General features: G+C 34.2%; 2 protein-coding genes and 1 long non-coding RNA gene across 3 annotated transcripts; 2 read left to right on the top strand and 1 right to left on the bottom strand.

Moving 5' to 3' along the window:
- Positions 1-10,842: 10,842 nt before the first annotated feature.
- Positions 10,843-13,856, bottom strand: LOC113508075. Its single transcript, XR_003401981.1, has 2 exons — positions 13,770-13,856; positions 10,843-13,434 (listed from the first exon to the last, which is right to left on the bottom strand). It is a non-coding gene; the product is annotated as an uncharacterized LOC113508075 (long non-coding RNA).
- Positions 13,857-15,449: 1,593 nt separating this feature from the next.
- LOC113508074 lies at positions 15,450-18,642 on the top strand. Its single transcript, XM_026891034.1, has 2 exons — positions 15,450-15,518; positions 16,036-18,642. Exon 2 carries the CDS (start codon positions 16,039-16,041, stop codon positions 17,653-17,655), a length of 1,617 nt encoding a protein of 538 aa, XP_026746835.1. The 5' UTR covers positions 15,450-15,518; positions 16,036-16,038; the 3' UTR covers positions 17,656-18,642.
- Positions 17,991-22,238, top strand: LOC113508076. The gene is made up of 4 exons (XM_026891036.1): positions 17,991-18,074; positions 18,640-19,879; positions 19,981-20,290; positions 20,377-22,238. The coding sequence occupies exons 1-3, from the start codon at positions 17,991-17,993 to the stop codon at positions 19,998-20,000; spliced, it is 1,344 nt and encodes a 447-aa protein (XP_026746837.1). The 3' UTR covers positions 20,001-20,290; positions 20,377-22,238.
- Positions 22,239-27,564: the final 5,326 nt, after the last annotated feature.

Here is a 27,564-nt window from a genome sequence, read left to right on the forward strand (position 1 = left end):
AAGATAGAGTTTCAAAAAGCAGTGGATATCGATATTCTAAAAGATATGAAAATTTATTATTTGCGGATTATAAACACAAAAATAAAGAATTTTGGATTTTTTGCAATGAAGAGATGTTGAAGTACCTATCGAATCTAGCCACTTTTTCATTGATGGCACTTTTAAGCTGTGTCAGAAAAATTTTTATCAGCTGTACACAATGCATGCAGATATTGGAAGTAACAATTCTTTTGTCAATGTAGTTCCAATACTATACATACTTTTACCGGACAAAACCCGTGCAACTTACGAAATTCTTTTTTCATTGATCAAGGCTCGTATACCTCAGTGGAACCCATCGAAAATAAGTATGGATTTTGAAGTATCCGCTATATTAGCACTGCGAAGCATTATCCCAGGTGTGAAGATACTAGGTTGTCTTTCCATTTCACACGATGTTTATGGCGAAAAGCGAAGCAGTTGGGTGTAACCAAATCTAAACTTGGAAAAGTACATGTAAAGTTGTGTTCAGCACTTGCACATCTCCCGCAACATTTAACCAGTGAAGGATGGCTTTACATCATGGAAGATTGTCCGAGAATCAGTGAAATAACATCATTTAATGACTATTTCGTCAACACGTGGCTAGAAAACGATATTTTTTCAACTTTATGGTGTAGTTATGGCGAAGATCACGTAACTAATAATATTGTCGAAGCTTGGAATAACCACGTAAAAAAATTTTTAAAACCAAAACCAAATATTGTGCAATTTTTGGAGGGTATTAGAAAAGACAGTATCTTTTACTGGAAAAAACTTCAAACTTCCACAAATATTTCCAAAAGATCTCCGGAAAGTAAAACGATTAAAGAAAAGATCATACTGACATTACAGGAATTGTTTAATCACCAGATAAGTGTTGGTCATTGTCTTGAAAAATTAAGATTTTAAAGCTAATAAGTAACACAATTATTGTCAATACTTATGAGACTGATGCAAAGTTATTTTATACTATCGAAATGTTTATTATTAAGTTCGAGGCTGTTGATTATATTCAAATAATTATTAGCATGTATGCGAGACTGATTTTATACATATTAATAGGTAGCGGTTTTATGTTGTTGTTTATTATGCTGTTGATTATTTTTAAGTTAAGACAATTGTCATTATTTTATTAGAGCAAAGATTTAAAAGACTGCTTCCGGGTGCTAACTAAGGCTGTAAAGTTAATTATTATTTTGAACGTTAAATTTAGGTAAGAGGTTGTTACGTGCAATTGCGTGGATAAAAACATAAATGTTTTTTAATTAAATTGATGTATTTAATTTTAAAACATATTATGTTTCTATAATTATATAATTACAGTTCTTAATGAGTACCTACATATTTTTTTATTCGAATAGAAAGCTGTGATTTTAGAAATAAAAGACAATTTATCATTTAATAAAAATAGTTTTATTTATACTAATTCAAAATTATTTGGTTGACCGTACTTTCGTAAGACTTACTTTACTTTTTTATTTGTGGTCCCAAGATACTACTCTAAAATAATTATTGTATCTATAGGTGGAATATGGGACCGCGGTCCCGGTCCCTAGAGCCCCACGACCCAAACATAGTATGGTTATGTGTTCTGTGGTATTTTTTTATCTGTGGTAGCAAATGTAATAAAGAGTCTGTTAGATGCGAAAACTTGAGTTTAATTCTGTGGCCCTAATGAAAAAGGATTTAAGCCTAAAACTACAACTTTACAGGAGAGGCAAAAAACACACGGCGCGCTCAAATTGCGTGTTTGTCCTCGTGTGACATTTCAACCGCCAGCAAAAGTAATACATGTGATGTTTTTTATAGGTAAACAGAGTATGTACTTTATTATTATTGAGTTATTTTTTATGTAAAGTTAATAGTTTTTAAGATAATGACTTATACCCTCCACAAAATAAATTCCTCGAGGGTATAAAATAACTTATACCCCTTCACACATAAGTAAATTGAAAATTCGCTTACGTGAAAAGGAATACGCATTTGAATACATTTTATGATAACCAAGTAATTTAATGAAATATTTAATAGCTCATTTTAACAGAAAATAGTGTTTAGCTGTGTACTTTAAGTCAACTTTAAAAAAAATTGAAAATTTTGAAAAAAAATATCTTGGCGTCTTTTTCACAAAGATTTTATACGTGGCGTGTGGTACATGTAGACTTATATGAACTATTTTGTGCTACTTAAACCCATATTTTAATGGAAATAAAACAAGCGGAATACAAAATTATATTTATTAGATAAGATTTTTTTTTTAAATTTCTTGCGTATTTGAACAATATAAAAAAAAATAAGAGAAACTCACAAATTAATCAGCAAAAAATTACAAATTGAGATGAAAAAAAAATCCTGAAAATGTATAAATCTCTTCTTTTAGTAAAGTAGGTACCTAATCAAAGGATCTTTTACAATGTTTAAACTATAGGAACAGCTAAAAAAACATGCTAAGAAACTAAAAAAAATAGAAAGTCTCATCTTCACTGTCATCATTTAGAAGAGGATGTTGATCTTTGTTATCATTACTTAATAAATTAGTATAAAAAGATCTGACACTAGGGGTTTATAAGTGGGAGAAGACTAAGCAAGTCTTGTTTTTTCTCATTAGAAATTTTAATCGGCCCATTGTATGATTTGGGTATACATTCGGTTTCAAAAACCGGCGGTGTTTCAAAGCGGTGACTTTCCTCGTTTTCTTTGCAAATTCACTGCGTTCCATTCATCTTCGCCATGCATTTTGTAATGAAATTGAGCAAATTCTCCTTTTTTATACTTAAAAGCTGCACACTCAGATAACTTAAACTTCTTCTTATTTTCATCAATTTTCTTTTGTTGCAGTGGCCCTTTTAGATAACTCGCAAAATCTAGAAATAATTCAGAATGCATTTCTACAACAGTAAATGGTTTCTTCTTACTACATGTTCCGACAAGTTGATACCAATCCCGCGGATGCTGAATGTCCATTTGAGTTTTTTTCTTTGCCTTTTCAATTAACGCATGATCCACGTCACAATCCATGTGAGTATGGCCTGGTACTAAAAAAATATGCGTTATGGTTTCTAAATTTGTATTATTCCGCATATCTAACAGGAACATGCAAACAACGTGAATATTTTTATTTTGGCCAGAACAGGAGTCAGAATAAAATACAAGATGCTTTATGTCATCAGGTACGCAGTTCATTATGTAATAAAACAAACAGGAAGCTACTTGATTTGCCCCTCTATCACCAATTCCTTCATGCCACATAAAACAATATACCTTATTAGAGGTACAGTCCCTCAAAGTCAAATTAAAAGTCCATAATGGACGTTTGTAAATCGCAGCACCAGATTTAAGGTATGGTGTTAGCAAGCATTGCTGTAAGTCAAATGACAAGACTACTGTATCCTTTTTTGTAATTGAAAGCGCCCGATCTTGAGATTTTTGGTCATAAATAGTTTCTGCTCTACGTTGGTGCTCTATCAAAAGCTTCTCATTTTCTTCTCTCTCCTCACCTTCACTATATTTTATTTTCGTATCTAAAGTATCGCATTTCACACACGTATCAACATAAGGCGCCTTAAAAGATAGATTTTGGGCTCTGAAAACCCATGAGTAGATGGTGATTGATACTGGATTTTCATGCATCTCACAGTAAGCCTTGTACATGTCCTTAATAGTTAAATGGGGTGGCAAAACCTTTTTGTTTGTCTTCGATCGCCCATAATGACTTTCGTAAAGAGGGAATGACAAAATTTGAGCTTTAACATCTTGAAGCCTTTCGTCATCAATTTTAAAGACACTGGGTTTTTTCCCTCTTGACGATTTATTTATAATCAAACCACCGCTTAGTTTTAATTTATCTGACAGTTTAGACAAACTTGGGCGTTTCATCGAATGTTTTTAAAAAACAACCCTTACAAATGCGATGACACTCTAAATCCAACTTCAGGAAAACTCGTTGGAATAATTCCTATTTTTGATTGTAGGCGCCATTTTTGTGTTGCTTTTTCTTTTAACGTTATAAGGTTACTTATGAACAGTACACGCCTATCATAGTCACCTAAACTCCAATAACGATCAAAGATTTTTTTTCTTAACGCTTCAGGAATTCTTTCAGCACATTTCATCCTACAACTTTCCAAACTTTTCATGTTTCTTTCTTTAACAGGTTTTCCGTTTTTTGTCTGGTAACTTTTTCCAAGATTTCTTTTCTTTTTTCTATTTTCTCTATCTTCTCTTCTTTCTTTTTTGCTTTTCCTAGGTTTACGTTTTCGACCCTGTATAACACCTTCTCTATCCCAAAATGACGTATTATTGCTCTCGTCTGAGCCTGACTGAGGAATAATAACATTGCGTCTTCCTTTTGCACGCCTATTCCGTATTGAACAATCCGATTCACTTGTATCGGGTGTATTTGGTATGTAGTTATCACTACTTTCACCAGAATAATCGAGATCAGGGCATGGCAGCTTATCAACTAATAGAGAAACAATATCAAGACATATGAGATATATTTCGTCAGAATCAGTAAATATTATATATATTGTCGTCTTTGTCGGGGTTCGGCCTTGGGGAAAAATTTTGGGAACATCCAGGCATGGGAGAGCATACATTTGAACTGATTGGTGAAGCGTTTTTTAAATATTCAAATATTGGGGCATAATCCGTAGAACATCCTGTCTTTGGAGAGTTATCCTTCGAAAATCCTGGCTTTGGAGATTGATTCTCGGTAAACAGAAAACAAGTAGGTACAGGTTCTTCAATTAAGTAATCCACGTCATTAACCATTTCCAGTTCTCGATGAACAAGATCTACCATTCGGTTAATTCTACCTCTACCAGCCATCCTAAAAAGAAAATAACTAAAATAAATAAAAATGTACATAAACTATGTATTTAACCTACTTCATGAATCACTCTATCTATTAAAAACGCATCAAAATCCGTTGCGTATTTTTAAAGATTTATACCTATTATGTAGAGATTTCCATATACATAGCGTTCCTTAATACATTCTTGTAACCTAAGTATTAGGTGTAAAAAGGTACAATTAGACTGGAACCTGTTAAAGTATACATTCACTACGACATAAATTACAAAAAATATGTGTAAAACGATCTAACTTACTCGCGTTACTGCAGCGCGTCGACACAGGTTCTGCTCAGTATAATGCGCGAGCGACTGACGGGGCGCGGGCGCTATGCGCTCCCCACTCACCCGCACCACTCCTCCGCAGCGACGAGTTATCGTTTCTTACGTAAAATGAAAGCTATTCGTAGGATACTGGCTGGTTTCAAAGTTATCTCAATTCACGTTCTTACCGGGTGAGGGTTGGAGACACATATAGCCTTGAGAAATCAGTTAAGTGCGGAGTACCGCAGGGCTCAGGATGTGGTCCGGTTTGCTACCTGATGCATGTAAATAGTCTGTGTGGGGTGCTACAGCATTGCTCAGCATATATGTTCGCGGACGACTTATGCGCGCTACGCGCCGGTACCGACCTGCGCGACACGTGCCGCGCCGTGCAGGAGGACGTCGACGCCGTCGTCAGGTGGTCACATGACAACGGCATAGTTTTGAACGCAGACAAAACCAGATTATTAATAATACATTCTCCCTATTTACCCTTAAAACAAATACCCTGTCCAATAGTTACTCATAGTTTCGAATGTTTACACAATAACCTCGTTAATTGTCAATGCAAACCAATACAAAGAGAAAAAAGCGTCACCTACTTAGGTATGAAAGTGGATGAGCACCTCTGTTGGTCTGAACACATTGATCTCATAGTTAATAGACTTAGAATAATACTAAGCAAGTTTTGTCAACTCAGCTACCGTGTCCCCAGGGGAACACTTAAAGTCCTATATAACGCATTAGTTGAACCCATCTTGGACTATGCTCTTGATTGCTATGGTCTTACATTTAAATCACATATAGGAAAACTAGAAAATATACAAATAAGATTTATTAAATTGATTGTAGACAAAAAAATAAGACATAAATACAGAGACGACTACTATAAACTATTTAAAATATGTAAATTATTACAAGTAAAACTAAAACACACTTATCTAATTGCAACAAACAACCATAGCAATCAAAAGCATACATCACTTCTGACGGTAAACAATAATTATAATACGAGAGCGATGACCTCGGGTAAATTTGTTGTCCCTAGAGTTACCAATGTCTATGGAGACAGAACGCTACGGAAACGTATTCCATATATCCTCAACAGTTTACCTGCGGACATCAGAGACGAACAAAATAAAAATAAATTTAAGTCTAAATTAAAAAAATATTTAATAAATACTCTGCCATAATAACACTCCTTTATAAAATTAATATTAAGTAACACCATGTTAAGTTTATATAATAATATGTATAATTTAAGTTTATTTATAAGTTTATATACTTTTGATCTCGCAGACAAACAGTGTGTACTGTTTTGTGAGACACTGTACTATGTCATAAGAATAACGTGTACCTGTAATAACTGAATAAATAAATAAAATACAACTAGAATTGTATTATATTACATTTATTAATTTCACAATAACATAATGTGAATACTGATCTCAAAAGAGTTATACTAGATTTTTGACATTTATTTTGGTGAAAACAAATTGATGTCGAGTAATATCATTACTCACTAAGCCATTTAATAAGGACCATCTCTTGTTGTATTGGTAAACACCAATTTGATAAAAACGTAGGTAGTTTATGTTAATTTAGATTAAAAAACACAATTTAATTTTTTTATTTTTCAGTTTAAAACAATACAAAAGTACTTGAATCCAAATTATGTAGTTTTGTTTGTATTAGTTAAACCCATGTGCACCAAATAACTTCTTTGTTTTTAGAGATAACTTAGATCCGTTTACACCAAATGATAGAGCATTTCTTTCTGATCAATTTGGTATATTTAACTAATGTAAAGTTGTATACGTCCCTAATATCACTAGTGATAAATAAAACACTAGGATCCAGAGAAGACAAATTTAATGAAACGTAGCCGGGGTGTCATTCTTTGCTCGAAAATCTTAACACCGCGATACAGAAAAGTGACGTCACAGTCATAACGCCATCTTTTGAATAATGATCAAACTACAACAACATAAGTTATGTATAAACTGTCATAAAAACATGTATTAAAATATTGTAAAGAAAATGTAACACTAAACCATTCATAAAACTTTACAACTAATTTTCGACAAAATCGGACTTGTACCCCTTTTCACTAGGGCCACAGAATTAACAGGTTATGGGCTCAGTCAAAATTAATTAAAAGTCTTTATAATAGTGCAGTTACAATGGCAGGAAATTATTCGTTGAACGTCCCGAAGATAAAGGGAAGAGATAATTACGACGATTAGGCATTCGCTGTCGAAAACTTTTTGATTCTCGAAGGTATCGACGTCGCGAACAGTGCTACTCTCAATGAGCAAGATGATCGGAAGGCTAAAGCAAAGATGGTGATGACTATCGACCCATCACTCTACGTTCACATCAAGAATGAAACCACCGTGCATAACTTGTGGGCAAAGTTAAAGTCGTTTTTTGACGATTCCGGATTCACGCGTCGCATCAGCCTACTCAGAACTTTGACTTCCATCCGCCTAGACAGCTCGGAATCAATGACTGCGTACGTGACCCAGGTTGTGGATACGGCTCAAAAGTTAAAAGGTACAGCTTTCGAGATTAATAACGAGTGGGTCGGTTCACTATTATTAGCCGGATTACCCGAGAAGTTCGCGCCCATGATAATGGCCATTGAGCACTCCGGCATGAAAATAAGTGCAGATGCAATAAAGACCAAGCTGTTAGATATGAGTGCAGATATCGAGAATAAAACCGAAGGAGCATTTTTTTCAAAATGTTCATCCAAATATCAACGGAATGGCGGGAAACGCACACAAGCGTCAACGTCAAACAAAAATGTCAGCCATTCAAGTGACGGAAAACCGGTAAAAAATATTCGGTGCTACAAATGCAAGCAACTCGGACATTTTAAAAATCAGTGTCGTTCCCCAGAAATGGAAAAAGATAAACAAGTAAATGCATTTAATGCATTTAGTGCAATGTTCCTGACGGGTGAATTCAGTGAAAAAGATTGGTATGTCGACTCGGGTGCTAGTACTCATATGATTTCGCAGTCAAGCAAAAGTTTGCTGAAGAATGTTTCATATAACCTTGAGACTCGTGATATAGTGGTGGCTAACAAGGAAACCGTGCCAGTTATATGTTCCGGTGACATAGAAATTACCACAAAAGTTCGAAATAAGGAACACAAGGTAAATGTCAACAATGTTTTATGCATACATAACCTTACCACAAACCTTCTATCTGTGAGTAAGATACTAAATAGTGGCAACAGAGTGATTTTCAAAGAAAATGTATGCTGCATTTATAATAAACAGAACGAATGTATTGGAGAAGCTAACCTAACCAATGGTGTGTATAAGTTGAACATTGTGAAGTCAGAACAACTGTTAGCAGCATCTGCAGTGACTTCAAGTTGGACATGGCACAGACGGCTCGGCCACATAAACAGTAATGACTTAAAGATTATGAGAGATGGAGCAGTTGAAGGCTTATTATTCCAAGATAAGGCAGAAATAAGCAGAGCAAATTGTATACCACCACCAGTTATGAATTGGAAAGTCTGGCCATTATAGAAGGCGTGAAAAAATTTAGACATTACTTGTATGGTTTAAAATTTAAAATTGTAACCGATTGCCAAGCATTTCAGATGACACTTAAGAAAAAAGATTTGTGTACAAGAGTCGCAAGATGGACATTACTTCTACAGGAGTTTGACTTTGTAGTTGAACATCGGCCGGGAACTAGGATGAAGCATACTGATGCATTAAGCCGAAACCTTTATGTAGCAGTGGTTACTCTGCATGACGAAATCAGACAAGCACAACAGACAGATGATGGTATAAAAGCTATATTAGAGATATTACAAGAAAGAAGTTATGGTGATTATTATATTGATAATGGATTGTTGTACAAAGGAGTGGAAAGGCATCTAGTGATACCAAAGTCTATGGAAAATGAAATCATAAGAAGAGCTCATGCAAATGGACACTTTTCAAAGAAAAAGATGACTGAATTAATAAGTAAGGATTATTTTATTAAGAACCTAGATAAGAAAATTGAAGATTTCATTACCAGTTGTATTCCATGTTTATTAGCCACGCGTAAGGAGGGAAAACAGGAAGGTTTTCTGCAACCAATCGAAAAAGAAGAATCACCATTACACACACTTCATTTGGATCACATTGGTCCCATGATAGAGACGAAGAAGCAGTACAACCATATTCTTACAATTGTAGACGCATTTACGAAGTTCACTTGGATTTTTTCCACTAAGAGCACCACCAGTAAAGAAACAATTGAAAAGTTGAAAATTCACCAGCAACATTTTGGCAATCCTACTAGATTTATAACTGATCGAGGAACAGCTTATACGAGTAATGAGTTTCAAGAGTATTGTAAAGATGAAAACATACAGCACATCAAAATTACAACTGGGATACCTAGAGGAAATGGTCAGGTTAAAGAGTTCATCGTACTATAATCTCTGTACTTACAAAATTGTGTATAGAAAACCCTTCGCTTTGGTACAGGCATGTAAGTAGATTACAACGAGCTCTAAATAGTACTTTTCAACGAAGCATAAATTCAACACCCTATCAACTATTGATTGGGACTAAAATGAGAATGAAAGAAGATATTGAGATCTATGAATTGCTTTTGGAAGAAGGAAGAGAAAGTTATTCAGAGGAGAGAGAAAAACTCAGAGAAAAGGCTAAGGAACAGATTCTACAGGTCCAGGAAGAGAATATAAGAAATTTCAATAGAAAAAGAAAAGAAAGCATGAAGTACAAAGAAGGAGAATTGGTGGCAATAAAACGCACGCAATTTGGAACTGGAATGAAAATAAAAGCCAAATATCTAGGACCCTATAAAGTTAAGTGAAGAGGAATGACAGATATGAAGTGAAAAAGCTGGATCCTAATACGGAAGGACCTGGTGCAACCTCTAGTTCAGCTGATTGTATGAAGTTGTGGCCAGATGTCAACCCCAAAACCTAAAGCATGAGAGTTGATTTATAATTTTTGTTTTTTTGGTTTGTGTGAGAGTTTTATTTCATTGTTAACTTACTCGTAGTTTATTGATTTGGTTGTAAATCTGTTGTACTACAATGTTACTCTTGTTTATTACCAATAAGTGATCTGTATTTGTTCATACGGTGTAATTTTGTTACCTCACAAAATTACTAGTTTGTTGTATAAACTTAAGCTTGTTTAAGTAAAGAATTGTTACTTGGTCTTGTAAATTCGATTTAAGTTAAATACTATATTAGATTAATGAAAGCATGTCATGAATCTTTGAGAGCATGTCTGAGGACAGACATGGATCAGGAATGGGCGATTGTGGGATATTGTAATTTAAGTAACCGGAACGCAACGGATGAAAGAAAGGGAAGTATGTGTGCGAGAAGGACGGAAGGCGAATGGCGAAAAAGTGTGGAACGACGACGAACGATACGGTGTTTAAAATAAGAAAGTGTGATTCGAATGTAAAAATAAAACAATTCAAAAGTGACCTACGCTTTTATTATTGCCATCAATCCCACATATATGTATATATAGTGGGATGTACTTGTTTTATGTGCCGGCTTAAGCTACCAATGGAGCTAGAAGACATTGCCAGAATCTTTGAACAATACAGACACTTTGCTTTCTTTGGCTCCGTTTGCTCAAAGTGGTTCCGCAGTGGACTAAATTTTCGCTTAGATGCCATTTTTTTTTGTCACAAACAATCACAAAAGTGGGGAGACTTTTAGTTCAACGCCGTTAAAGTAGAGGCGACAGGAGAGATAAACACTGTACTGTCATGGTCTTGTTTATTTAACTTGCGCCATCTCATCCAAGTACTGACCAAAACATGTTCTGCAGTCTCTAGTTGATTAGTGGTCAGCAAGAAGTTAATTCGTGGATCCATATATGCAGCTGCGACAAATGCTTTAGATGTAAACAGTACTTTTTCTCTAATCTCCATGTTGTGTTTATGGCCTTGAGCTCTATTTTGTACTTTATCCAATCAAGGTAAAAGTCACCCATAGTCAGTTGTTCCATTTGTAATTTGTAAGTCAAGATTTTGGTTGGTTTTAAAGACGTTATAGTATTCTCTATAGAATTCCACGTACACACATTGCAGCATTGGTCGAAGTTCTAGAAGCCGAGTGAGCATATCATAAGTCGAACTCCAACGTGTGGGCTAAAAAACCCGTGGTGGGGGTTTTTTAGCCCCCATACTTTTTGGAAGGTGTTGGTACACTGAGTTTCGTATTTTTTTTATACGAAACGCAATTTGATAGCATACTTAGAATGCATGAAGATTCACTCTCTAAAGCGTCTTGTACCGCTAGCTGCAACGTATGAGCAGCGCATCTAACTCCCGCAACCATGTAATGTTCACTGTGAAGATAATCTTCGAGTATAAAATTTACTTCGTCACTCGTCGTCTCCATAATATCATTCTCGTCTTCATCTGTGTCATCTTCATTTCCTTGAATGCTAGTTTTTACAGCTTGTTCCACTAACCTGACCATTTTCAGCATATTTGCTCCGTTATCAGTGGTTATGGAATAAATTTGTGAGATGGATATCTTGAAACGATTTAAAACATAAATTAATTGGTCTTTTAAAAACTCAGCTGTGTGTCGTTGGGTGAGTTCAGTCACACTTAATGTTTTAATAATTTGGTTATGTTTAATATACTGCAGGTTAATACCTAAAAAACTTCTCAAATGGCATGATGCTACATCTAATTTCAAAACAAAAGATATAGCTCATTTTTGATTTTTTTTTGTACCGTGAAATGGGGTAAATAGAAATCGCGGGGTGTATAGAAACAAATTTGAGAACTTGATTTTGATCCACAGATAACTATATATTAGTCAGATAGGACAGTACTAAGGTTGACGTCTAGTTCTAAAAACATACACCAAGCGCTAGTGTCGTAATGACACCTACTAGTCATGCACCACAGCGCACTACAAAAGCCTCGATGCCCGGCATAGAATATCGATAGCATAGTGATGTACCATGGAAAATTCTTATAGGGTTAACTATGTTATTTGCAAGGTTCAAAGTTACTTTCGTGATGTTTAATGGATACGAATTTAAGGAAAGAAATATAAAAATAAAACAACATTTCAGATTTTAGTTTTTATTAACTTTTTCTCTTAGCCTATGGGTTTTATATTTCTCATGGGCATTTTTTTGAGGTGCACACATCTGTTTCACTAGTTTTTCTTGAACACCTCCTTTTAAAATTTTATTGATAATGTTGCACCATTTATGTACATGGGTGCGTGTTATTAAATTAAGCAACCATTCCCTTGCTTCTGTTTTGTGATGTGTACACCCCAACCAATTTACATCAAATTGCTTTAATATTTCTTGTCTTAAACGTTTTTTATACATTTTTTATATGCATACTTATTCAAGTAATCATGTATAAGGCCCGAGATATCCCTTATACCCTATACAAAATTAAAAATTTCTTCGATGGATACGTAAAATTTTGATGTTTTAAAGGTTGTATTCTTTTTGTTCGGTCCATTTATGGAAAACATCTGTTTTGGTTTCGGTGTAAGTCTCAGAGGATCTCCTACATTTAATTTTTTTTGTCACTCTCCTGCACATATACCCTGCTGTATATGCAGAAGAATGCACACGCAATCTTTCATTTACTGGATTTAGCGATTGGTTACAATTATTGCTAATGTTTTGGCTTATTAAAATGGGTCTATTACACATGGCATTTTCTTTATCAATATTGGATGAGGATATGAGTTTCAAAAAATCGACTACTGTGTCTCCTTTGTCATCCTCACAGTTGGCATAGATGGAATGTGGACCCATAACATTGGACATTAATTATGATTTAAATGCATTCATAAAACTATTTGCATCAGGATTGACATTCCTGTAGTTGATGGCTCTAATCCTACCAAAAAAGTTTTCCAGAGGATACTGATTTACATTTCTAGGATAAAAATAATTTATTTCATATTTCTCGAACAAGAGTTTCGACAACCTTTCAAAACTTTCTACAGTTGTAATCCATCCATTAAGAGAAGGAACTCGAACCTTATAAATTTTGTTATTATTGCGAGCTTTCTTGCTATTTTCGTCTATAAATTGTATCGTTTTCAATATTTCTTTGGCTTCTGTCCAAAAATTGAAAATTTGATTTGTGTTCGGCTTTATAGGTCCACGCAGTTTGCCCCGGACGGTGCTTCCTCGAGAACCGTTCACACTATCAAATAGCTGGTCAATTAACTCCACAGCTTCGCCTGTTGTGACCATTGTCTTACTGACATTTTGACCCGAGGCTGTAGTTTCTGAAATATTACATAGTTAAATAAGTATTAATACACAGGTAGTTCAAATCAAAGTTAATAAACAAAAATAACAACTTCTGTTTCTATTTTATCAGACTCTTAACAAAGCATACATTTGTTTGAATTGAATGTCTTATTACTCATAAAGGCTAAATTGTAAATTATGATTAAGAACCTAATTCTTAAATAAGTATCTACATAGTGAGAATTCATGGTGTTTATTTTGTTGGAGACTGTAAATAAATAAATAAACGTAAAGTGAGTGAGTGATTAAGAGGATAATTTTTGGCATTTTTAGATACTTAATTCATATCGATAACAGAGTAAATACTTACTGAACAATGCAGTGTATTTAAGCATTCCACTGGTTGTTGCACTCAGAGTTTGGGCAGCTACACTAATTTTCATTTATTTTTATTTTTACTTCGTAAACATGGTGCTCTGTCAGCTTTTTATGCATTCCAGTGTGACCTAGTTGGCAATCGGCACAGAACAGGTTGTTCCTAAGGCTCTTAAGTAAGTGTGGGGGATCAAACACTACACTTAACTGTTGTCCTGACACCTCAATAGTTCCATCTGCAAACAAAGAAATGTTGAGTTCAACAAGTTAATTTTATGTAAGTTAGAGATTAGATTACAGATCAAAATTAGCACACAGGTGACATTATGACATGTACTAACATAAAAATGGATATTTAGATATGTTGATGGGTACTTTTTATCCCAGATATTTTTTAACTTCTACACAGACAATGTGCATGCAAGAGCTATTTTTAAAGAGATTTTATCTACTCACCATTGCATTCCTTATTTTAAACCCCTTTGCGTGCAGTCTCCAATTTTACCATATTAATGGCTGTTCTAAAAGTCGGGCCCTGATCACATACAATAGCCAAGGGTATTAATTCTGACTCCGACACTTTAGTGACCACTTCCTTTAAAATTCTTACAACTGTAGCAGCTGCAGTTGTTCCCTCACAAAAGTAGAAACATATAGGTTGTTTCCAGTTTGAGCACACTCCTTTTATCATGAACACTAAGGCATGATCACAAAAAAACTCTCTCGTACCCGAAGTCTTTAAATCCTCTTATTTCATCTTGGGACTCAACATAAGTGAGATGAGGTGTCAGAGCAACCTCATCAAACAAAATAGAACACAGTTTCTTCTTTGTGGCCCATTTCTGTGTTTTGTGCTTTAGTACTCGAAAAATATTGTCATTTAGCCCCACATTGAACGTTATATTTTGAGCCAAACCAATTATTCCTCTATGAGCCAAACGATTTGTTCGTTTACTGGGCAAGTTAAATATTTTTTGGAGCAACCTATATCCTTTCGGGCTTTCCTTCATTAGGGTCAACGCCAAATGCTTTTCACTGATAGTGTATCTCATTGCCTTCTTCTTTTTGTTTGCCATTTTTAACTGCATGAGTAGAAAATCTTGGGCCCGTTGTGACATTTGCTCAAAATTTTTATTAAACAATTGCTTATTTTCTTAGCAGCATCCAATCTTTGTAAAAATGTCTTCCGAGTCTTGTTTTCTTCAGCAGCAATTACCTCATCTTTTTTATAAAGCGCTTGCAGTTTGTGATCTAACAGCCAAGTGAAAAATGCTGTTTGGTTTTCTAGTATTTGTGACACAAATTATTTGTTTCATGCAAATTAATTATGATATCTGTTGAATTTATGGGGTACCATACATATCGACACCCGCTATGTATAGGTATGTATCTGCCAGATACACGAAACAGTTTTTATTGCATTTTTGCCATATAATATACCTATATTTACCACATATCGCACCTTTAAAGTAAACCCGTTACTAAACGAAAATTACATGAATTGAGTTGTCAATGCTATTTAAAATATACGTAAACTACAACCTAAACTTGACATTTTCGTAAAATATTGTATCTAGCGCCATCTAGCAGTAAATTAAAGCGTTACTAAACCGAGTTGTGATCGGCTCTCGAAATACAATATTGTGTCTATACCAGTAAGAACATGTTCGTAGAAGAGTGATGACGGAAGTTTAAAGTAATAGTGTTATTATTCGGATAAACACGGCTGTACGTCACAGAAAAGGTAAGTTTTAATTTGTTTTCATTGGAAAAGTGTTTCAATTTGTTTAAACACAGTTTTTGTGTTATGAAATTCCGCAATTCATAATAAAATTTCATTGATAAGATGTTACATTTTGTATAATCACAGTTTGCCTTTATTTTTTTTGGGAATTATTCCAATAACGTTAATCTATAAAGAGTAACCATTTGTTTAGTTACAGTTTTTCAATAACTAAAGAGCAAATTAAATCATATGCTTAATTATCATAGTGGGACATTTATGTTAGTCACAGTTTATATCTTTACGCAACATACATTTGCATAAAAAATTTTAGAAGTAAAATATTACATTTTGTTTAAACTACGTTTAATATTAAAATTTACTTCATATTTTATGAAACAGTTAATAATAACGTTTCACATTTCTTTTAGTATCACTTTACTACTAATATAAATAAAAGTTGTACTTAAAGTAACTAAATTTATTTAAGTTAAAATGTCAATTTAAATGATAATAATTATAAAATCACTTGCTTCAGGTCATGGCGCATTTACGGAACCCACGTTTGTCACGCATTTTGGAGGCTATGGAATCTAAGAAAGATTTCGTAAGTACTGAAAACCCCAAACTAATATCCATGGACGACCTGGATTATAATTTTTCACGCAATGCAAATCCGATGACTGTGGATACTTATAGATCTCCTTCTTTATTGCAAGAACAAGCACTACCTCAGTCTGTTAGCCATACTGTGGAAGATGAGTATCATGTTCAACCAGTTGATGACGGAATACCAAATCCAGATTTGAACGATACTGGTTTTCCAGAATTAACTCCAGAAGAAGACCTTACTATACCAGGTCCTAGCAGTAGAGCAAGATCCTATTCAACTAGCTCAAAATCATCTTCAAGTTCATCATCAACAAGTTCATCTTCATCTAGTGCATCTGAATCGGGTAAGGACTTTTCCCCTGATGAGGCAGATTGCGATCCTGATTATGTACCAGCCACCCCACCTAGGCGTGTATCATTTAGCCCAACTCCTCAAGATAGTTTTTCTGAACAATTAGTTGAAGAAAATTATTTGGGTCCTCCAGAAGATAACAGAACTCCGAACAAACGAAGGCGTAAAGGATTTGCAAAAGTATCCGTGAGGCAAGATGCTAAAAGACTTCGTAATAGTGGGCAACAATATACTTTTGTGTCCCAGTCTAAAAAAGTCATGCCAAAGAAGCAGATAGGACCACCATGTGGGGAAAAATGTAGACTGAAGTGCAGCGAAATGATCAAACAGGAAGACAGAGAAATTATTTTTGTCAATTATTGGAAAATGGGAGATTTATCTAGACAAAGAGATTATATTGCAAAGTGTATTAACATTATTACACCTAAGTACCAATATAAAGTTCATAATAGCAATAGAGGACCTAAACATTCATTTTCATTCGAGATTAACAATTTTAAGCATCGTATCTGTAAAATATTCTTTAAAAACACGTTGGCCATTAATAATCGACCTATTGCAACTGTAATAGCAAAAAAGAACCAAGCCGGAACTGTTGAAGAAGAAAAAAGGGGTAAGCATGGAAAACAATACAAAGTAAGAAAAGGAATAAAAAACCACATAGACTCAATCCCAAGAATTGAATCTCATTACTTAAGACAACAAACGAATCGTGAATTTATTGATGGGGGTAAAAACCTTACAGATCTTTATACCGACTACCAAACACAATGCTTGAGTGATGGTGTTGAAGCGGCTAAAATTCATACATATAGAAAAGTGTTTAATGAAGATTACAACATAGGCTTTCACACACCTAAAAAAGACCAGTGCGAACTATGCATTAGCTTTAAAAACGCTGTTGATAAAACTATGGAATTACAGAACAGATACGACCAACACCAGCTTGAAAAAGAATTATGTCGCCAGGAAAAGTCAAATGATAAAGCACTGGTTCAAGAAAACTACATAGTTGCCTGTTATGACCTCCAAGCAGTGTTGCCTCTTCCGAAAGGAGATGTTTCTACTTTATATTACAAGTGTAAGCTCAATGTTTGTAATTTCACTATAAGTGAATTAGCGAAAGACTATTGTGATTGTTTTGTCTGGAGCGAGGTCGAGGCATTAAGAGGAGCTAACGAAATAGCAACGTAGCAACGTGTGTTTGGAGGTATTTGACAAAGAGGGCATCAGAAGTAAATGCCGATAATTTACGAATCACTTTTTATTCTGATAATTGCTGTGGTCAGCAAAAGAATAAGTTTATGTTTTCTATGTATGTATATGCCTTATCTGTTCTTAAAATTAAGTCTATAACGCACAAATATTTAATAAGTGGGCACACGCAAAATGAAAACGATTCCGTTCACTCTGTGATAGAAAAAGCCGTTAAAAAGTGCTTACGTTCTGGTCCTGTCTACACACCAGATCAATACGTGACCATAATCAGAACTGCACGAAAGAAAGGCAATCCTTACAATGTTACCGAAATGTGCTATTCAGACTTTGTTGATATAAAAAATCTTACAGAGGCATACGGTGCTCAATTTTCAAAAAATACTGAAGGCGAAACAGTTAGAATGAGTGACATTAAAATAATGAAATTTGAAAAACATCAAGATTCCAACCACGTTGGCATTTATTATAAAACTTCCTACTTAGATACAGATTTCAAAGAAATACAATTCCGTAACAACCGTTCGTCTCGAACACGTACTAGCACTGATCTTCAAGATTTCCAGTTGAAGCCTTTATATCAGTCTAGATTAAAATTAAGTGACAGAAAAAACAGCGACATAAAGAGTCTAATTAACAGTAACATAATACCACAGAGTTACGCATTGTCATATTACAACAGCATCTTGTTTTAGCAATACTAAAACGAGATGTTATTGTAATAAGACAACTTATTATTTGATTAAGAAAAACAATAAGTAACATTAAGTATTAAGTTTTTGACGAGATTTATTTTTTATATAACATTTTATATGCTAATAGGTTTACCTCATTATTCTAAATAAGTGATACAAGTCAACATAACTTTGATACCTAAGTAGCTTTCGTGGATAGGGAAATAATGCTGTGATTATAACTTTGTTAAATTAAAAAAAATGCTATTTTCAATTGGTTTGTTCCTAGTCAAACAATTCAGTGTTTAGTCATTTGAAGGAACGCGTACCACACATTGCATGTGTGAAGTGCAGCTGCCACATGATACATCTTGTGGCTTCCAAGGCATGTCTTAAGCTGCCAAGATTCGTTGAAGACTTTCTTAGAAATGTCGGTGCGCACTTTAACCGCAGCACACTCCGACACGAAAAACTAAAAGAGTTGCAGTTATTTTTCAATGTGGAAGTCCATAAAATATTGAGCCCATCGGTCACAAGATGGTTATCATTAGAGGCTTGTGTAAACAGGGTACTCGAACAGTACGATGTTCTGTCCGCATATTTTAGACTTGAATTGTTAGAAGACCCTAGCAAAATCACGGAAGATATAATTGGGGTACTCGACAATAAATTAACAAAAATTTACTTAGAGTTCATGTCGTTTACATTGGAACAATTTAATGACTTTAACAGATTGTTTCAAACAGAAAAACCGTTGCTCCACCGACTAAAACCAGAGACACATAAACTTATAAAAACCATAGCCAGCAATTACATGAACTTCAGTTATTGCAAAACAACCGATGCATATAAAATAGAATACGCCAACCCAAGATTTTTTGTGCCCCTTGAAAAAATATATTTAGGTATAGCTGCACAGTCGTCCATTGATGAACTTTCAAAAGAAATACCAGAACCTAAAACGGTAATAACGGATTTCAAGAGAACTTGTCTCAATTTTTATATTGAAACCATAAAACAGATAGTACAACGTTTCGATTTTTCTGACCCGTTATACGGTATTTTAGATGTGGTTGAACCAAGCGTTGCTCAAAAATTTGAAGTAAAGGATTTGTCAAATGTTTTGAAGAGATTCCCAAGTGTTAAAGAGGATGTAAATGAAATGGAGCTTCAAAAAGAATGGAAAAAACATGCTTTCCTGGACCACAACGATTTAGGTTTGAGTCAAAATCTGGAAGTGGAAGAATATTGGAAACAAATTTTAAAGCTAAAGGATATAGCCGGTACTGAAATGTTCCCAAATTTAAAAAAGATTGTAGGGCTCTTGCTTGTTTTGCCTTTTTCCAATGTTTGCGTGGAAAGAATTTTCAGCCAGCTTAAATTAATAAAATGCGAAAACCGGAATAGACTGAGCACTGAAACTATTTCTTCTTTGATGGCAACAAAAGCCAACATACAAAACGCCATAAAATTTGAGCCTTCTAAAAGAATGATGCATGCAAAAGTAGCATATAGCAAGACTGGTAAAGGTATTAACTGTTATTTAACTAATTTACACAAAATTTAATATCAAAAAGTTATAAGCAACATTTTTTTATTTCTGCAATACTAAAATAAACGCTTTTTTCAGGTTCCACCAGTTCCAATTAGCTTTCTTTGGAATATTTAGTCATTTTAAGCTAAAATGAATTATTATCTCTCTATTGTTGTGTATGTGAATCACAGGCACGACGAAGATTTAAATCAGGTTAGTATTGAAAGGCATTCTTAAAATGGTTGGTTGATATATTTAATTTAATTAATTAAATACACGTTTTTGATTTTATTTATTTTTCTAGCATCACCAGTCGATTATTCGATCAAAAAACAATTATTAGCCACGAGATTAGCTACACTTATGACTGAAAATACAAGTCATGTATTCATTGATGACAAAGCAGGTTGGTATTGAACGACATTCCTAAACTATGAATAACTAATATATTATGTAGATACAAATATCTGACTGTTACATTTTTATTTTCAGCATCGCCAGTCGATTGTTCGATCAACAATAATTACGAATTGTTAAGTTTAATAAAGGGGCGGAAACTTTTTATAGTTTTTTTTATATTCATTGATGACAAAGCAGGTTGGTATTGAACGACATTCATAAATTGATCGGTACTTTACATAGATATAAATACCTAACTGACTGTTACCTTTTTTCTTTTCAGCGTCAACAGTCGATTATGCGATCAACAACACAATTATTACAAATTTTTACTTTTTAAGTAATTTTTACGCGATAATTCTCTCAGTGTACGTATTTTGCCAGTTTCCACAAAAAAAAAAGACAATGTTACTTTTTCTGACAAAATGTTACTTTTTGATCTGTCTCGTGTAACTTTTGACTATCGGCCACTGGCAACACTGGCGTCAAGGTCATTGTGTCATAGTGCCGGGCGACGCGTGCACGCATTTTTCTTTCCCAGTGCAGTGCAAAATGACCGAATATGATTCGGATGAGTTGTTGCGGCTGTTAGAAGGTGTGGAACCTGATTCCGACTTTGATGTTGAATGGGAAAGCACATCAGAAGAGGACGATAATGAGGTAAGTTTATGTGCTTCATTTACCTATGAATGTCTTATACAGCTTAGAAAAATTGTAATAAAAAGTAGGTAATGTATCAGACAGAGAGGCCAAGGAAAAGTTAATTATTTTATGTACCTCGGGTAAAACAAGATAGGCAAATTTTTGGTTCATTAATGTTGGTTATATTTCGTGGATCGTGAAATAATAAATCTTGACATTCAATCACTTTTTTCTATTTATTTCTATTTTTCCCTTTTACAAGTACACAATTCCATACAGACATTTTTGACAACCGGATGACAGTGTTACCATAAACTCAACTAAGTTCCATTCTTAAATTATAGATTAAATTAAGACTGTTTGGAGATTGGAACATTGCCTTTTGGACTTTTCTCAACACTCTCCCTCAATGTTACAATCTTCCAAACTCAACAAAGTAACAAACTTCCTAAATAAATTAATAGATAGAGGCTTAGTCATTAAATCTGCTAACTGATTATTTGTAGAAATATAAACCACCTTTATAAGTCCCTGTTCTACCTTTTCCTTAATAAAATTATATTTTATATCTATATGTTTGAGACGTTTCTGATCAGGATTATTAACAGTCTTTAAAGTACTCTGATTATCTTCAAAAATAGTTACATGTTCCAAGTTAACATTTACATCTTTAAGTAGTTTGATTAACCAACAAGCCTCTACAGAACTTTCACACAAAGCTACTAACTCAGCCTCAGTAGTACTTAATGTCACAATATTTTGTTTTTTAGACTTCCAAGAAATAGTATTACCATAAAGTTTAAAAACATATCCACTAGTGGATTTTCTATCTACACTTCTAGCAAAATCAGAATCAGCATATCCTACTAAAGTATTATTAATATTACAATTGTTATAAACCAACTGATAATTAACTGTTTGTTTTATGTATCTAAGAACTCGCTTTAAAGCTTTTACAAGTTTTACACTAGGCTTTCCTTGAAATCTGCTTAAGTACGAAACAGCTGTAGCTAGGTCTGGTCTAGTACTAACCATACAATACATTAAAGATCCTATGAGCGATCTACAATAGTTTTCCAATGTCTTATCTATATCAGTGTTTAAGTCTATTTGTAAATTAGGATCCATAGGTGTGTCCATGCCCTTACAATCTTGCATACCATATTTCTTTAACACAGTTTGTAAATACTTAGTTTGATTAAGATAGATCTGTCCATTTTGTTTTAATATAGAAATTCCCAAATAAGTTAATTTATTATGTCCCATATCTTTCATTCTAAATTTTTTAGACAAATATATTTTTAGTTTTTCTATTTCTTTAGTATATGACCCAAAAATTAACAAATCGTCAACATAAATTAATAAGTATATATCTTTCTTAAAATACAAACAATAATCATTTTTAGATCTCTCAAAACCATAAGTAGTTATAACCTCGTTAAATTTTTCATACCAATATTTGGGAGATTTCTTTAATCCGTATAATGACTTATTAAGTTTTAATACATGACCATTTGGTATATTCAATCCCTGAGGGGGTTTTAAGTATACATCTTCATCTATCCTACCATAAAGAAAAGCTCCTTTAACGTCCATTTGATGAATATTATAGTCTCTGTGTGCTGCTACAGACAGCAACACTCTTAATGTTTGCAGTTTCAATACTGGTGAGTAAATATCTTCTAATCTTTCTGTTTGCTGAAATCCTCTTACAACCAACCTTGCTTTATATATTTCCTTGTCTCCAATTTCTTTTCTAGTGAATATCCATTTGCTATCTATTAATTTCTTATTCTCTGGTTTAGGTACTAATTTCCATGTTTCACTTTCTTGTAGAACTTTCATTTCTTCTGATATAGCATCTTCACATTGCTGTTTATCTTCTCTGTTCTTTATCTCTTCAAAACATTGTGGTATATCAGAATGAATTGTGAGCAAAGCATATAATAGATCTCCTGTATTTTCATCATCATCTAACTGGTAATCTGTATGCCATTTAGGTTTTTAGTATTTCGTTTAGGTCTCTCCCTGTTTGTTAGCTCCTTTTCAACCTGACTATCTTCTATTTCTTGCGCTGCATCTTCATAAACTTCTGTGTTTTCTTCTCTGCATAACTCTTCATTCTGCCTATCTTCTGTCTTTTTCTCTGTCATTCTTTTATTCTCTTCCTTTTCTGGTGATTTTCTTCTTTCTTCAGATTCTTTGTCTTTTTCTTGTGCGTCTTGGTGAGGTAGATAAATTCTTGGTACATATTTTTCTTTAGGTTTTTCATCAAATATTACATTTCTTGCATGCTCTGTTTTTTGTGTTTCAGGATCAAATAGTATATAACCTGCTGAAGCATATCCAATCATTATCATTTTACGTGCCGTGTTATCAAGCTTCTGTCTGTGCTCTTTAGGTACATAATTATATGCTAAGCTTCCAAATACTCTCATGTTTGACACATTTGGTTTTCTTCCTTCCCAGAGTTCACTTGCAGTATGGTGCCTGCCTGCTGATGGACTTCGGTTACTGACATATGCGGAGTACAATACAGCATCTCCCCAAAACTCTTTTCCTAATGTAGAATCTAATAAAATTGTCCTGGCCTTTTCCATTAACGTTCTATTCATTCTCTCTGCTACCCCATTCATTTCTGGATTATATGGAACCGTGTACTCTAATTTAATTCCTTTGTAATAACAAAAATCTTGAAATTCTTTAGTTACATATTCCTTACCATTATCTGATCTAAGTTTTAATATATTCCTATTAAAATGGTTCGTAACATAATAATAATATTATTTAAATTTACTAAAAACTTCACTTTTATTATTTAAGAGGTATATCATTACAAAATGAGTGTAATCATCAATAAAGGTTATAAAATATCGATATCCTTCTCTTGTAGGTGGGGTAATGGGCCCACACACATCTGTATGCACTAATTCTAAAGGCCTGGACGCCCTACGACCCTGTCTATTAAATGGTTGTCTTGTCATTTTACCTGTCAAACAATGTTCACACAATGTATCATAATTATTAGTTTTTAAGTCACCTAATCCATCTACCATGTTATTTTGTTTCAACAAACTTAATTTTTTTATTCCTAAATGTCCAAAACGTCTATGCCACAAGTTAACATCATCAATATTCGTGGAGTCACATTCCAGTTTATCTATTAATAATTTGACTGTATAAAGTGAACCTTCTTGATTTCCTATCATGGAAAGATCATTATAGTCATATATTCTAACCTTACCTTTGAAAAATTCTACTTTAAAACCATGGTTTTCCATTTTAGATACTGACAGTAAGTTTTTTCTTAAATCAGGAACATAATAAACATTTTTAATAGTAAAATATGATTCTTTTCTACCAACAAAACATTTTACATCAATATTACCTATGCCTTCTGCTTGTAACATAATACCATTTTTAGCTGCTGCAATTATTTTAGGTTTACTTAATTTTATGTAATCTAAAAAAAAACTTTTATCATTAGTTAAGTGATCAGAGCAACCTGAATCTACACACCATGTTGTATAGTTACTTTCATTTGTATTCACCTCGCTAATACTCAGCGGTGCACCCTCTTCAAATGTTGACAAGAATGTATGATGGTCCTTTTCATTGTGCTGTCCCCTATATTGTCCTCGTCCTTTGCCATGTCCACGTCCTCTGCCATATCCACGTCCTCGTCCTGTGTTTGTTTCTGGTCCTATTTGACCGCGTCCTGCATTACCTCCTCGGGCTGGTCCGTGATGTCCTCTCCCTCTATTTCGGCATTGAAACTTCTTATGGCCCGGCAAACCACAGTTGTAGCACAGGAAAGTATTGTTGACTGCCGTTGTCTCCTCTAATTTTGTCTTCTTTCTTTTCTCTTCTTCCCCCAGCAATCTTTCTTGGACGAAGTTGACACTAAGATCAGTCGTAGTTTCCAAAGTTGTTATCACCACTTCATACGATTTCGGCATACTGAGTAAAATGTAATTCACCTTTTCTTCCTCTGACAGGACGGACCCTCCATTTTTGAGTTGTGTAAACAATTCTTCCATTTGAGTGAAATGTGTCTGTAATTTTTCATTTTCATTATACTTTATTTCCATCAGCTGTCGTCTAATAAATATTTTTGACCTTGTATTTTTCTTCATAAAATTGTCCTCCAGTTTCTGAATCATACCATATGCCGTCTTCTCATTTTTTATGTATTCTATGTGACTGTCTGCGATGGAGCTTACTAAGATGCTTACTGCTTTTGTTTCCTTTTTTATATTTTCTGTTTTGCTGGCCAAATCGTTGGTTTCTATAGCCTCTAAGCATTCCTGCTCTTTTAGTATTGTTTTCAGTCTGTATTTCCAGGTATCAAAATTTTCTCCTTCAAATTGCTTTATTCGACCTAACTCGTACTGTCCTGCCGACGCCATTTTTGACTATACACGTTGCGCTCGACGATGTCTTTTCCTATAATTGACTGCCGGGGTTTCATAAACAGAGAACTTCCGAGAACCACGCTCTGCTACCACTGTTGGTTATATTTCGTGGATCGTGAAATAATAAATCTTGACATTCAATCACTTTTTTCTATTTATTTCTATTTTTCCCTTTTACAAGTACACAATTCCATACAGACATTTTTGACAACCGGATGACAGTGTTACCATAAACTCAACTAAGTTCCATTCTTAAATTATAGATTAAATTAAGACTGTTTGGAGATTGGAACATTGCCTTTTGGACTTTTCTCAACAATTAAGTTCATTTCAGTTCATTGGGCAATAAGTATCTTCTTTCTAGCATAATTTCTGTCTATTGTTTCAACAGTACTTTCTAGATTTTTTTACAGGTCCTTCTTTCTTATTTAGCTCATGTTTTGCCTCCTATTTATTGTCAATGGCGTGTTAGGATTATTACAGTTTTTTAGCACGAACTGGACACGTTGCTACCTGCAAGGAATTACGACGCGCGTAGGTACTTTTGTTCAAACGGCCGAGCGCCGCACCAAGTGATTTCCCGCGCAAGTAAATTGGTGGTCGGCAGACGGTAGCCTGACAAAATGCTTGACATAGCGAATACCTACAGTTGTATGCAATACTAGAAATTATTGCTTTAGCTTATTACTGGATAATTCTGGAATGCGCTGTTTGGTAACGAAGTATTACAAGTTTATTCGTGTATATACTTAGCTGTTGTTTGAATTCCGCCGAATAAAAATATTTTTTAATAACATGACAACCAATAATAAGATTAATAGATATGAATAAAAAACAGGAGGTGTATCTAAGTTCGTAGATTTGATATACGTATTAAAAACTGTATTTTTTTTAAGATGACTTTAGTATTATATTTGGTGGGGGCGTCGCTATGTTTTATTTCGTTTGGGCCTCGTCAGGCACATATATGCACATATTATTATTTATTTATACAGTTGATAAACATACTTATATATGTGGAAATACATACCTACATATTATAGATAAATTACACCCAGACACAAGACCAAATATTCAAGCTCATCACACAAATATTTGTCCTGGGTGGAAATCGAACCCACGACCTCACGCTTCGCTGTCGGCTCATCACCCACTATATATATGTGTCACCGTACCCATCCTATGTGAAATAGACTATACGCAACGGAGGCAGTCAATAATAGGATGTAATTCATTTTTATTTCCAGGCACAATCTAATAACGCTTCGACTTTGCAACAAGCTATAGCAACAAGTCCAATAACCGTGCAGCAGGAACAATGGTCTTCAACTCCATATAACCCAAAAATAGAACCATTCGATGATTTCGCGTCTGGGCTCAACATACATTTTAATAATGGAATTTTTATACAATTAGACATATTTCAACAATTTTTAGATTAGAGAACTAGTCACGCAAATTATTACCTGTATAAATCAATATCATAATTATTTTTTGCTAAATGTGCCTTTGTCTGCCCACTCTAGATTGCTCAGATGGCACGACATAACCGTTCCTGAGTTTTACATTTTTATTTCAATAGTGATGTTGATGTCGCGAAACAAACATTTGACCATCGAAGAGCACTGGTCTACAGATCCATTATTATTGTCACCAATATTTGGCAGCCTCATGCCAAGAAATCGATTTGTTAATATTTTAGGCATGTTATATTTTTGTAATCCTTTTCAAAAAAATCCAAATTTAAAATTGCAGAAAATAGATCTAGTGATTAATCATGCCCGCCAAAAATATAAACAATTATTAACACCCTACAAAAATGTGTGTGTAGACGAGAGCATAGTCCAATTTAAAGGGAGACTTTCAATGAAACAATATCTCCCTAAAAAACGAAACCGATTCGGCATTAAATTATTTGTCCTGTGCGACGTGACCACTGGCATAATTTTAGATTTTATTGTGTATAGTGGTGCTACAACCGCTATCGTGGACCCGGCTAATTTGGGTGTTGGTGGTGCAGTGGTTGTTACACTGATTCAAGACTTTTTTGGGTCATATAGACATTTGTACATAGATAATTGGTACACGAGTCCTAAATTATTGCGATATTTGCATGAAAATCATATTTATGCATGTGGTACAGTGAAGAAAAATAGAGCGGGAATGCCATCAATGACTCAAAAATTAAAAAGAGGAGAAATTATTTCGAAGTCTCTTCCACCGC

The sequence above is a fragment of the Trichoplusia ni genome, unplaced genomic scaffold (assembly GCF_003590095.1).
Source record: "Trichoplusia ni isolate ovarian cell line Hi5 unplaced genomic scaffold, tn1 tig00003749, whole genome shotgun sequence".
Taxonomy (NCBI): Eukaryota; Metazoa; Arthropoda; class Insecta; order Lepidoptera; family Noctuidae; genus Trichoplusia; species Trichoplusia ni.

What these genes read in the sequence shown, in the direction of transcription:
- LOC113508074 (XM_026891034.1), top strand. Translation starts at nt 16,039, where the DNA reads ATGGCGCATTTACGGAACCCACGTTTGTCACGCATTTTGGAGGCTATG.
- LOC113508076 (XM_026891036.1), top strand. Translation starts at nt 17,991, where the DNA reads ATGTGCTATTCAGACTTTGTTGATATAAAAAATCTTACAGAGGCATAC. An exon ending in AAAATACTGAAGGCGAAACA is followed by an intron (nt 18,075 to 18,639) that starts GTTAGAATGAGT and finishes GTTTGTTCCTAG; the next exon opens with TCAAACAATTCAGTGTTTAG. An exon ending in ATATAGCAAGACTGGTAAAG is followed by an intron (nt 19,880 to 19,980) that starts GTATTAACTGTT and finishes CGCTTTTTTCAG; the next exon opens with GTTCCACCAGTTCCAATTAG.